Source organism: Pimephales promelas, chromosome 8 (genome assembly GCF_988280905.1).
Source record: "Pimephales promelas chromosome 8, fPimPro1.hap1.1, whole genome shotgun sequence".
NCBI classification, from domain to species: Eukaryota; Metazoa; Chordata; class Actinopteri; order Cypriniformes; family Leuciscidae; genus Pimephales; species Pimephales promelas.
The window spans coordinates 17,506,500-17,520,199 of NC_142776.1; the positions used below are offsets into that span (position 1 = coordinate 17,506,500).

Below are 13,700 nucleotides of genomic sequence, written 5' to 3' on the forward strand. Positions count from 1 at the left end.
CCAATCAGCTGGACCGTCTGGGGATGGAGTCACCATTCGCCGGAGATAGGGCGGACCTGTGACAGCTCGTTGGCCGCCAGGTTCCGGTCTCCTGGAATGTACACTGCACGAAGGGACCTCAGGTGCTTCTGACTCCATAGCAGGAAGTGGCGGGCGAGCTGCGACAACCGACGTGAGTGTAGACCACCCTGGTGGTTGATGTACGCTACTGTAGCAGTATTGTCTGAATGGACAAGTACGTGTTGACCCCTAAGCAGTGCTCGAAAGCGGTGCAGGGCCAGGCATACTGCCAGCAGCTCGAGGCAATTGATTGGCATTGCATGAGGCGTTGGGGTCCTGTCCAGGAACCCGCGGCTGCATGCACATGGCACCCCAACTCGTGGTAGATGCATCCGTGGAGACAACCAGATGCCTGGAAACTCGCTGAAGAGGGCACCGGCCCGTAAAAAGCTGAGGTTCGACCACGGGAGGAAGGTTTGGCGGCACGCTGGAGTCACTGGAACTCGGAGCGAGCCGCGATGCCATGCCCACCTCGGGACTCGATCGCGAAGCCACAGCTGAAGCGGTCTCATATGAAGCAATCCGAGCGCCGTTGCCGTGGCTGCGGATGCCATATGCCCCAGGAGCCTCTGAAAAAGTTTCAGTGGGACCGCACTCTTGCCCTCGAACTGTCAAAGACAAGTCAGCAGTGAGTGCGCGCGCTCGTTCATCCGACCGAGTCTATCTCCATGCCGAGAAAAGAGATCCTCTGCACGGGGCAAAGTTTGCTCTTCTCCCGGTTGACCCGAAGGCCCAGACGGGCTAATTGCCGGAGCACCAAGTCTCTCTGTTCGCAAACCTGTTCTCGAGAGTGTGCCAGTATCAGCCAATCGTCGAGATAGTTCAGGATGCAAACCCCGTGTTCGCAAAGGGGAACAAGGGCTGCCTCGACGATCTTCGTGAAGATGCGAGGTGACAGAGCTAACCCGAATGGGAGAACCATGTACTGATATGCCTGGCCTTCAAAAGCAAACTGAAGAAACGGTCTGTGTCGAGGCAAAATGGAGACATGAAAGTACGCGTCCTTCAGGTCGATCGCTGCAAACCAATCCTGAGGCCGGACGCATTCGAAAATGCATTTGGCTGTGAGCACTTTGAACGGTAGTCGATGGAGAGTACGGTTCAAAATGCGCAGATCCAGGATCGGTCGTAACCCACCCGTCTTCTTGGGGACAATGAAGTAGGGGCTGTAAAACCCGGACCTCACCTCGGCTGGAGGGTCTCGATTGCACCCTTCGCCAGCAGGGTCGCAATCTCCGCTCTCATGACCGGGGCATTGCCACCGACCATAGTGGAGCGAACTCCCCTGAAACGGGGAGGAGACCGTGCGAACTGAAACGCGTAGCCGAATCTGATCGTTCTGATGACCCAGCGGGACAGGCCGGGGAGCCGAACCACACACGTCCCCCCGGAGGGGCAGCGGGACGGGGAGACATTAACATACAGTGAGGTGGCAGCCTGCCCCGCAGCTCTATAGGTCCCCGCCACCGGAGTAGACAAGAACCTACAGGCATTGGAGGGGTGCCTAGGGCTGCCACACCAGGTGGAGGCACTGTGGGGACACCTAAGTGTTGCCACAGAACACTCCACAGGGGGGAACCCCAGTGCACCCTAGACTGTGGCCTCTAGGAGGGCAGAGAAGGCGGAAGAGGCTGTTGAGTGATCGTGAAAAGTCAAAGGAGACTTCCACGATCTCACGGCCTCTTCATGCACATCCGGGTAGAAAGGATTTGGGTTCGCCACCCCCAAAAACCAATCATCAGCCTTAAGTGCTCGGGATATGGCAGAATTTTCCACACAAATACTCGTGCCCTGAGCCCTGAATCAAGCTCGCTATGCTAGCACATCCGAGGACAGCAGCACAGACGAGCCATCTCCAAAGACTCCAGCTCACCTTGTGATGCGGCGATAAACATGATTTCATCACCTGGGGGACCGAATGAGAACGCAGGCCCGCGAACGGCCCCGCCCACTCACACTGGACCACGTGGGTTGCAACGTGAAAGACGGGGTGTGGACCGAGGAATTTCGTCGGTTTAGTTCCAGACCTAACGTCTTTTTGGTCACCCTGGACACCAGCCAAAGCATTATCTCACGTGGAGAAAATGGTTCGGGTTGTGGATGAGGGGACTCTCACTCTACTGAGCTCATTGAGTCTCAACCGTTATACATTGCGATGATCACATTCCCACTGAGAGAACGTGACACCCACGAGCGGTGTCTGAGCGTGATCAAAGCCCAAACACGTCAAACAGTGCTCGCGCCCATCAGCTGACTCTATCAGAATACCGCACTCAGGAATACACGGGCAGAGCGTCTTTAAAAAGACGTGCCGCGTGCACACTCTTTCAGTGAGAGGAGAAAACTCCGCGGATGTTGAAGCGACCAGGGAGAGACACACACTGGCAGACCACTGCTCAGATCGCAGGCAATGTGAAACTCGCTGGGTACCGCCATCACACCAACACCTATAGGGATGGGTATCGTTAAGGTTTTATCGGTATTACTACTCTTACCGATACCGCTTATCGATCCGGTACTTTAACGGTATTCTTATCGGTTCTTTTTGGTGTTTTTTTTTTTTTTTTAAGAATTAAGAACATAATTTAACTGTATATTTTGAAATGTAAAATAGAAAAAGCAAAACGAAGAAAAATATCTAGCAAAACGAATAAAAATATATTTTTGTTATGCAGCAATGTGCAGGCTTTTTTTGTTTATACAAAAAGGATGCATAAGAAAAAAACAAGTACAAACACAAGAATACAATTAATCAAAGATACAAATTATATACAAAGTGCTTTAATCTCAGGAAGGTGTACAAACATTTTTCAGGTAATTGTTTCTGTCTGAAAAGAAACCTAGTAATCAAATATAAAATAGCACTGTATAGTTGATTATAGATAGAATAATGCTGCTTAATAAATCTAAAGTTACTCATTCAAGAGCTGTGAGTGATTTTCTCTGCCTTTTGTTGTTTGATTTGCATTAATGGCTGAATAGTCAGCAGGTTTAGGCTATTAGACTGCTGCCCCTTTAAGACCGAGTGCAGATCTAATGGGGACTGATGCACCATCATTTTCTCCCTATTATTTACGTCCATTTAAGACATAATTGTGTTTAAGTGAATAAACTGAGTTTAAGTTAATCTCAGAGCTGGTCATTTTGACATATTTTATGTATATTTGATAGTTAAGGACACACGAGCCCAAGTATAGGCTACTTTTCTTGTCTCGTTGCAGTCCCTTTCGGAGCGAGCACCGCCTTGTGAACAGCGTCTCTTGCGCAGATTTTTGTTTTTAATAGCCATTTTTTGATCTTGCAACAGTAGAAGACAGAATTTTGCAACAATCGCCGATCGTGCTGATTCTGGCGGTATAGAACTGACAGTGCTCCGCAGTGCTGTGAAGTAAAGGAAGTTAAGCTGGACAGATCGTCTCGTTTTTTTAACGGTTTTATCTCAAATATCTTCTTTTTATAATCTTTGGAAGCCGAAATACAAAATATATTAGAATAATATCCCAGATCTAAAGTGTAACCACGTTGAATGTTTAGTTCTGTCCTCATTGTCACTCATTAAGCAAGGGCTGTCGTGTTGCGCGTGCTGTGGCTTTGCGTGAGAGATCGCTCTCTCTCTTCTCTCTCTCTCTTCTGAACTGCGCATTGCAAATTTGCATCACAGACTATGGTTTAATTAAAATATAGTTTATATATAGAAATGGCTAGCGAAACATGTTCAAGATAACTTCTTTATAGGAATAATAAATAGTAGCCCAACTTGCGTGTATTTACTTAATTTCTCCAGTACCGACAAGCAGAACCGATAATGTCCGAGCTTATCGATACAGCGGTCTTTCAAAATTTAGTACCGGGGCCCGTTCATGCCATTGGCTCGTTGTTAAATACTCGAAGAGGATTGGCTTTCTATGCGAAACCCCCATTCTCCGTCACTCCTGACGTAACTCGGAGTGACTACGAAAGGGAACAATACGTTCAGTTCACCCAAAATATGAACGAGTTCATGAAAGTGAACGTGTTCAGGCACAACATTTGGCTGCCTGGGTCTCGAGGATATAGAGTGACCGACTTTTTTTTTTTTTGAGCAAGCATTGATTATGCGTGACACGGTCTCAATTTGCGGGACGCATGAATCAGGCTTCAAACGCTGTGCGTGCACACGCTACGCGGGACGGGTGGTCACCCTAGGATTCGGTTAGTTACCGTTCTTGAATTTCAATGTTTATATCCCACTGCTTGTCTTTGCAATGTTCCAAACAGGCTGTCAGTCAGGTTAGTGGTGGGGATTTTCAGTGACTTATTCAGCAAGTAACATTTTTACACCAATTGAGAATGAGGAGTTATCATCATTGTACAGAGCCCCTCCCCTCACCACCATGTTGGTAGTATTCCCACGGCAAAACATGATTGTTTACGTGTTTTCTTAACTCGGTAGTAGAGAACGTTCTCGCAATTCCGCACTGTTTTACCATGCCTGGAAGTCACTGCTGCGTTTAAACTGCTCCAGTAACTCACACTATACATATGGAAAACATAGGAACAATGGAATACAGTTTTTTATGTTACCAAAATGGACATAGTGTCAGGGAGAGTCTCTGACCTGACAGACGAGGAGACGCCGGATTACTTGGTTTTCTGATGCCTTTAGCATACGATTTTCACTGTTTGCTGTGCCTTAACGAAGATACGCAAAAGTGTTGTTTGAGTGCCTTGTTCATTACTTTTACTTCGTTTACTTCATAACTTGATATGGCTTAACAATATTTATTGAGAACTGAAATATATAACATTATATATATATATATATATATATATATATATATATATATATATATATATATATATATATTTGGACAACATAAGTTTCATGGACAACATGAGTAATAATAATAAAATAATAATACTGTTATTAGTGCAAAAGAACAAATATCTTGATGCTGCTTCTCCAAATACAGCTGTTTTGTGCTTTGAGTGAGTTTGTTCCTGTAAGGTCCCTTTTCTTTCGCCTTATCAAAGTCTCTCTATTGTGCATTATGAGTTAGTCACTGAATCCTTTACTCAACTGATTTGTTAGGAACAAAACCCCACCTACTGTGTGACACAGTTGGTCCTGCTTTGGGCTTGTATGTAACCATTTTCGTTGGCAGAGTGAAAAGAGACAAAGCAACTGGCAAAAGTCAATATTAATTGTGTCTCATTCAATTACATGGAGAGGGCAGGGTTTCAGACCTATACTGCAGCCAGCCATGAGGGAGGGAGATTGAAACGCTTTGGCTTCACTTTTCAGGACGCGTGCAGCACACTTGATTGAGCCAGGCAAAATTACAAAAGAAATCCTCTAAAGCTTGCTTTAGGCACGACCAAATAATATTAATATTTGAAAAGTGTAAATAAATTGGCCAAAGATTATTTAATTATGGGATTAAAGTGTAAAAATTTATAGTGTTAGGAATAGGTGGAGGGCTTTAGGGAAAGAGACAAAAGAGATAGCATCCAACTAATTATGCAATGTGTGAAATTGAATCAACCAACTCATTCCTAATTTATGGAAAAAAAAAGATAAAATAATTAGTATTGAAACTAAGTTCATAAACTAAATATGTCTGACTAAATAAGTTCATAAACTAAATATGAACTGAAATGTTTACTGCTTTGCAGTCATGAAACTTAAATAATCTGGGGACATAAACTAACATTCTGTGTTATTAAAATAGAGTTCTAATTGATCCGCAATGAGTCTTTTAACATCTTTCCATGTTTATGGATTCGTTTTTTGATGCAGTGAGTTAATAAGTTGTCAGAAATAAACAAGACATTTGCTATCACTGGTAGCCTTTCTAAGAATTCCTCATCCATCAGGATATGAATATGAATATGTGTCAATTATAAATTGTTTGTACTCTAACATTGTGTCATATAACAAATCAGCTCCTCCCCCTCTTTTTCATTATTTTGTAACATCTGCGATCAGTGAAGTGTGTTCTTGGCCTTTAGATCCCACAATGCCTCCAATTTACAACCTTGCAGGGCAGTGACCCCAAAACTGGACGAAACCCCAGAATACAGGCCACTTAAGGGACTCAGAGTGTTGTTGGCTAAATAAAGGGAGCGGAGTGAGAGGCCCACTTGTAAGGGAGACCCCTCCCTCCCCTATCCAGCAGAGATGGAGAGGGTCAGTCACGAGCCTTCTGCACCCATACAGCTCTCATTCTCTGTTCACGTCTGCCACCCTCTTAACCCTAAAATCTCCCTTTCCCTTCATATTGATATCTGTCTCTTTCTTCTCCTGAATTTGGGCCCCCTTCATCCTTCATGTCGCTGTCTTTATCCCAGGGGAGTATGTGTGGGGGGCCAGGGTTAGGCAGGTGCAGAGCCAGTGAGAGAGACTGAAAGCAAGAGAAAAAAGGGGCAGGCGGTGGACCGCTCTCCGTCTGTCACCCAGCTCTGTTTCACTCATAGTTTCTCTTCAGTTACTAGTTTCCATTGTTCTAGTTTCCTGACAGTCATTAGTTGTGACATTCATTAATGAGCACACCTGTCTGTATTTAGTTCATCACCTTGTCTATTCAAGTTCCTCTTTTTTTCTTACTGTGTCCGGTATTGTTTGTGTAACAATCTGTAATCAGTAATTTGACTCGTGTTTGCTCTAAATAAAACTTGTTATTTTTAACCACTTAATCGACCTTTCTCATTATTGGACTTGATTCAAGACAAATGTCAACTTGGTCAATTAACAGAAATTATTATTTCTGTTCTATTATTTATTATTTCCACACCTTTTTTTATCATTTTATTAAACAATGTTATCAATTATTGTCATATTAGTAAACAGGACAAGGCCTGTGCTGCACATGAACAGTTACAGCTAACCAAACTGACAAATACAGACAAGAAACTGTCAGACCAAAATAGCAGAAATCCTACCTTGTCAAAAAGAGACTTCCATTGCTGAGAGAAGCATTTGTGTAAGACAGAAAAAGAGGGAGGACAAAGGGATGAACACAGAGATATAACTGATAAAAAGATGACCCAATCTAAAATTAATCTCTGTTCTTTGCTGTTTTTCAACAACATACATCATCTGCACATTGTCACTTACGTCCACTGGAGCTACAGGAAGGACATCAGTGCTCTCCAGCACCTCAATCTCTTCTCCCTCTGCATGAGCAGCGACGGCTGGGGATGAGTTCACCATAGCCCCTCTGCTCCTTTCAATCCACTCAACAAACGATTATGTCCTCTCATAAAGTTCTGTCATGATGTCTTCCACATATTCATAGTTTTGACAACTCAGAACTTCAAAATTATTCCAGATCAGTCATACTAATATCCTATGGCAAGTGAGTTTATCCCAAACTAAGTGGGTACGTAGAGTTCCTCCTCGCTTCCATATTTCCATACAGGATGTTTTAGACACTTTAAATCCACAGCACGTCACACATAAGTTCGCGTTAGATTTTTAAACACGTCTGTCTTTCCCAGTAGCGTCGGGCTTCATCCTTAAACAGTCACCTGCAAGAGAAACAGCAATTCGTTCTTAAATACCTTCATGGCACCTTGTGTGTTAGATTATTACCATCCAGCGTCGTGCCTAGCGTGATATTGCTTAAGCAGAAGCTATTGGCACCAAACAGAATGCGATAAACGAAACGATCAGGTCAGTAGCGACATGTCTTTATCGTACCAACGTTAAACCACAGAAGACTAAAAACAAGACAATGCGTAACTGTTAATTTATGGTGCGTCACTGTACCTTGCTGTTCTTTCGCATCCTCAACGCTTGCCAACCAACAGTGCCCGAGAGGAGCGACTCCAGCCAGCATCCATAGAGCGCTTTGCCAAAGTTCACTGTGACCGAGATGAGCACAGTACAGCACGTAAGTGAAAGGCACCCGCCTCCTTTTAATGATCCTAGTCATGTGGCGATTTTACAAGTGCTTGTCTCAAATGGGAGGTGAACATGAATGCGCGGGATTGATTTCTTCCATCATGGTCGTGTCTTTTGCGGCTATTTGGATTTGTTTACTGGATGAATAAATTATACCTATTTATAGTGACCAGGTTAATTTAAAACAAACGGTCATGTGGTTCTGAAGTCAATTTCAAACTAAGCAGTTTTCTATTGGCTAACGTGGCGAATTTGCGTGACCAGATTGAACCCGTTGCGAAATCTGCGTGTGAAAATGTCTCCACATCTTTATTAAACAGTAAATTAAAGATAAACGTGCTGTCACACTTACCTTGGTAACGTTAGGGGATTTTTGCCAGTCATTCGGAATCCGCGAAAATGAACATGCTAATTAAGAGATTTTCACGCTGATTTAGCATGGGTTGCCCAAAAGAAAGCTTGTTTGAAACTTGAAAGTGAATTATGTGTGAAATATATTCATTGCTACACTATTAAAAAATGACCTTTTGATAACGGACTAGCCTACTTCTGGTGAGATTCTGAAGTGTGCATGAATCCATTCATACTAAAAGTCTCTTGTTGCCATAGACCTACTGTTTTAGTGAACCTGCAAAAAAATGTTGCGTAAAAATACCCACCAATACACAGACTGACAACAACTTGGAACTTCATAAACTTAAGACTAGCAGTGATATAGTGAATCCCAGTGCTTCTCAGCTTACTAGAATTTAAGGAGAAGTATTGGATTTTTTTATACCACACTAACCATCATAATGTTGTTCTGACTGCAGCCTGTGGCCTTGTGCCTGTTATTTTAAATCTTTCTAGGATTATATAATTTTCTCTAATTAACCACTTTTAAAATGCATAAGGAAAACATTTCCTCGTCCAACACATTTTTTTTTCTGTGTCAGAAAACTTAGCATGCTCTTTCCCACAGTATCTCTTGGCACTGGTCCTGAGGATATATTTCCATGGTAACATATAGACTGTTATTTATAACATGCAACACCTACACACACATTTTTAGACTCGTGACTTAATCTATACAATTGCCAAGCATATTCCAAAAAAGAAAAGAAAAAAAGGCATAGCTGATAGAAGAGAGTAAAAATCCCACCATTACATTATTAGACCAACATAATTACTCTCATGTATATGTGCCTATGATTTACAGTATATAGGCAATGTTGCTGAAATGAAGTATAAAGATTATTGACAAGCTGACCTGAATTATTGACCTGAATGTTTATGCAATAAAGATTAGACAAATGAGTCTCAAGGGCCTGATGGGTACTTGTAAATTGTCGATGTTGTCTGTGGCGAGGGGAGAGTATAGAAATTCATGTGGCTCAATACGGCCTCCTTGTGTACGATTTGTATAAGTGCAACAGAGGAATCAGAAAATCTAGGCCTATATGATTTTGTAATTTGGGAAATGCTTTATTTAAAGCTGTGGTCCGTAGTTTTTCCTCTTTGTCGCCATGTCTTTTTGAAATCTGCAATTGCAGTTATTCGCGGAATTGTTAACTTTACGTGGGTTGTCCCTAGGCACGGCACAACGTGGATGAATCCAATGTTTTGAGGAGGATGTGCGGCTGTAAGTCGCCACGCCGGTGTGGATACTGTCATTCAGAATCACAGATTCTACTTTTTGGAACTATGACCAACATAAGAATTTTCACTGGAAAATGTCATCTGAACAAGAAAGTAAGTAACATCCACTTTTGTTCCGAACAACTAAGGGAAAAAAAAGCATTGCAGTAAATAACGCTGATTAAATATAACAACTGCTTATCATATCACGTCAAAGCATGCAAATTATTCTTTGTTCTCAAATTGTTAATGTTAGCAACATCAGCAATTGCGTGATTAACATTAAAGGAATACTCCACTTTTTTGGAAATAGGCTCATTTTACAACTCCCCCAGAGTTAAACAGTTGGGTTTTACCGTTTTTGAATCCATTCAGCCGATTTTCTGATATTTAGAAGAATATCAGTAACCAGACCGTTTCTGGTCTCATAGACTTCCATAGTATATTTTTTTTCCTACTATGGAAGTCAATGAGACCAAAAACTGTCTGGTTACTGATATTCTTAAATATCCGAAATCGTCTGAATACATTTGAAAACTGTAAAACCCAACTGTATAACTCTGGGGGAGTTGTAAAATGAGCCTATTTCCAAAAAAAGTGGAGTATCCCTTTAAATGTGTAGTTCAGTTCTCCATAACTTTATGAATTAAGTGAACAAGTGTGCTACTGTTACATAATTGAACCATTGAAATGTCTTACCTGTCCAGCAGAAAAAAAAGCTGTCTCCGTTTTGAACCTATTTCAAAAGCCTTTCCGATATTTATCCTTGTATTCGCATGGTCCCGGTTGCAGTCTCTTTTTTTCTCTAGCTACTCTGAAGTCTTTTGCATTTTACAACGGGTGAATCTCCAGTTGTCACTAGTGATTTTCATTTCAACCTTTCTGGATCCCCCATCAAATTGATAAGTTTAATTATATCAAGTGCTGTGAGAAAAGGCTATAAATCTCCACCTCCAACATCCTCACACGCAATTCATCCTACTAGCCGAGAGTCCTCCTTTATGCTTACAGATGTGACGTAATGACACAAAGACATGCTTGAATTCCCACGGAAATCCACCAGTATCATTGGAATGAAAAACTTTATTACAGGTTTTTACCGTTTTTTGCATATTGCATGTGCTTACCGTTTTGAATCGAGCTAAAGCAAGCAGATAGTTTTGAACACTGGCTGGTTATGTACGGACTATGTATGTTACGGACTGCAGCTTCAAAGCAATTTACACCAATATATTTAAATTTGTTATTAAGAGATTGTAGAAAGACAATACTAGGGCTTCATTATTTAGTCTGTATTTCTGTCCCTTAGCAGTAGGTTCAGGGGTAACACTTTAGAATATGGTTCCTTCGTTAATGAATAACTACACAAGAACCAATGAGTAATGCAATATTAACAATCTAGTAACTATTATTAACTAACAAGAAACTCTGATTAACTAACTAGTAATAATAGCGCACAGATGAAAGTGGTAGTTCACTATTAACTAATCCATAACTACTATTTTTTTAATACTTCCCAGAGAACTGCTGAAAAAGTTTATTAACAATCTAATAACTACTATTAACTAAAACAAAACTCTGATTATGAATTAGTAAGTAATAGTGCGCAGATGAAAGTGTTATTATACTTTTGTGGGAATTACTAATTATTTGGATCCGTATTATAAAGTGAAGATCAAGTGCTCAAGTGTTACTCCATGATAGTCATGATTTGTGCAACCAAACACTAAAGTCATTTCAAGCGTTTGAGATTTTTGGTGATCTTTAGTATACTTTTAGAAAATTTCTTAAGTAGCACTTGAGTCATTACTAGTTAGTTCCCATGGTCTTCACTTTATAATACGGATCCAAATAATTAGTAATTCCCACAAAAGTATCTACACTTTAATCTGTGAGCTATTACTTACTAATTTGTTAATAAGAGTTTGTTTTAGTTAATAGTAGTTACTAGATTATTAATAAACTTTTTCAGTAGTTCTCTGGGAAGCATTAAAAAAATAGTAGTTATGGATTAGTTAATAGTGAACTACCACTTTCACCTGTGCGCTATAACTTACTAGTTTGTTAATCAGAGTTTCTTGTTAATAAGTTATTCATTAATGAAGGAACCATATTCTAAAGTGTTACCGGTTCAGGTAGAGTTAACATGATACGGTAACCCTTTGGAATACTGTATCTTATTTACTGCATAACTAAGAGGGAATTATTGAAGAACTAGTAGGTAATTCTTCATTAACTACTTCTTCACAACTGTTAACTACTAAGATGTGTTAACTAATCAATATGTAATAGAATTTTATGATTGTGTTAAGTAACAGCAAATCAATAACTAATGAATTCTGTCATACCTCCTTAAGAACTGCTACTAATTATCTACTATTTAAGGTTCAAGAAAAACAACTAATTTTGTATTATGTGCAATTGAAAAAAAAAGAAAAAAAAGAAAAAAGAAAAACAACTAAGAAGTAACTAATGTACAGTCTTACAAAACTACATTGAGTTGTGTAATTACATCATAGATGTAATTTAAACAAATATGTTAAAGTTGAAGTTTTCCAGTGTGCTTTTGTGAGAGTGTTCTGTAAGAAATCAACTTCAGATTTTAGATAATTCTTCAGAAATGACTTAGAACCTGAAACTGTATTCTAAAGTGAAAATATCGGGAACCCATTAGTAATTAATAAAGAATTACCTCATACTTCTGCATGACTCAAATCAAACTTACTGTAAAAAAAAAAAAAGTTCTTCAGTAATTCCTTATTAGTTATGCAGTGTTATTCTAAACAGTGTTACCCATGATACTAACTTTGCAAAAGTTCTACGCCTAAGGCAATGCAAAACCAAACCACAATAATCAAAGGCTGAAGCAAGTTAGTTTTTGCATGTGCCTTTTAGCTACATATTACATAATTTGGTAACACTTTAGAATACTGTATCTTACTTACTGCAGAATTAATAAGGAATTATTGACGAACTAATAGGTAATTCTTCATTAACTACTTCTTCACTACTGTTAACTACTAAGGAAGATGTGTTAACTAATCAGTATGTAATGTAATTTTATGATTGTGTTAAGTATCAGTTAGTTAATCAATAACTAATTAATTCTGTCATACCTCCTGAAGAACTACTACTAATTATCTACTAATTAAGGTTCAAGAAAAATAACTAAGAATTAACTACTGAACAGTCATACAAAACTAACCTCAGATTATTTGTATATTTTATATACAGTACTGTGTGTGTCTGTTTTCCTCAGCATAGAATGCCACTGAGTAAATTCATGTATTTGAGGCAACGACTGAGGGAAACTGAAAATATAGAGAACTTATTAGTAATTAATAAATAAGTATCAAATAATTCTGCAGGAATTACTTAGAACCTGGAACAGTATTCTAAAGTGAAAATACAGGGAACCCATTAGTAATTAATAAAGAATTATCAAATAATTATCTAGGAATTAGGCTACTTATAACCTGAAACAGTCTTCTAAAGTAAAAATATAAGGAACTTATTAGTAATTAATAAATAATTATTAGATAGTCCTTCAGGAATTACTTAGAGCCTGAAACAGTATTCTAAAGTGACAATATAGGGAACCCATTAGTAATTAATAAAGAATTACCACATACTTCTGACTCAAATCAAACTTACTGTAAATAAAAAAAATATTAGCCTATATATATTAACGTAATCATCTAAACCTTTGTAAAATACACGACAGTTACTTGCGACAAAGGCGAAGAGAAGTGAAAAAGGCAACAGTGGCAAGGAACCAAAACTCCATCAGGTGACAGAATGGAAAAAAAACCTTGGGAGAACCCAGGCTCAGTGTATGTGGCTACCGCCATATTGCCGGAACTTGAATGGTGCAAAAGAAGTTTAAAATGTACTAAGTACATTTAAAAAGAACTAAGTATAATAATAAGGTGTTATATATACATGAGATGTTTTTGCTTATTTGCAGATCATAGCCTATAGGTAAATGTCTGCACTTATTTTTCTTATTAGTGCTGAAGAATGACAAACTGAATACTGTGTATGACTGTTAATTAGTTACTTGTTATTTTTCTTGAACCTTAATTAATAGATAATTAATAGTAGTTCTTCAGAAGGTATGACAGAATTCATTAGCTAT

General features: G+C 39.6%; 1 protein-coding gene and 1 long non-coding RNA gene across 4 annotated transcripts in view; one reads left to right on the top strand and one right to left on the bottom strand.

Moving 5' to 3' along the window:
- The window catches only part of rhbdl3 (rhomboid, veinlet-like 3 (Drosophila)), a 164,591-nt gene extending 156,542 nt beyond the window's left edge, over nucleotides 1-8,049 (bottom strand). For 2 of the 3 annotated variants that reach the window (XM_089134098.1, XM_089134097.1), the window contains exons 1-3: nucleotides 7,811-8,049; nucleotides 7,157-7,569; nucleotides 6,982-7,005 (exon numbers count right to left, since the gene is read on the bottom strand). In XM_089134098.1, the coding sequence (XP_088990224.1) occupies nucleotides 6,982-7,005; nucleotides 7,157-7,252 (120 nt within the window). In that variant the 5' untranslated portion in view covers nucleotides 7,253-7,569; nucleotides 7,811-8,049. The remainder of the gene's footprint in view (nucleotides 1-6,981; nucleotides 7,006-7,156; nucleotides 7,570-7,810) is intronic. The other variant, XM_089134099.1, reaches the window with a different exon arrangement.
- LOC148977702 (uncharacterized) lies at nucleotides 7,481-9,734 on the top strand. The gene is made up of 3 exons (XR_016169478.1): nucleotides 7,481-7,714; nucleotides 7,852-7,934; nucleotides 9,518-9,734. It is a non-coding gene; the product is annotated as an uncharacterized LOC148977702 (long non-coding RNA).
- The last annotated feature ends 3,966 nt before the right edge of the window (nucleotides 9,735-13,700 follow it).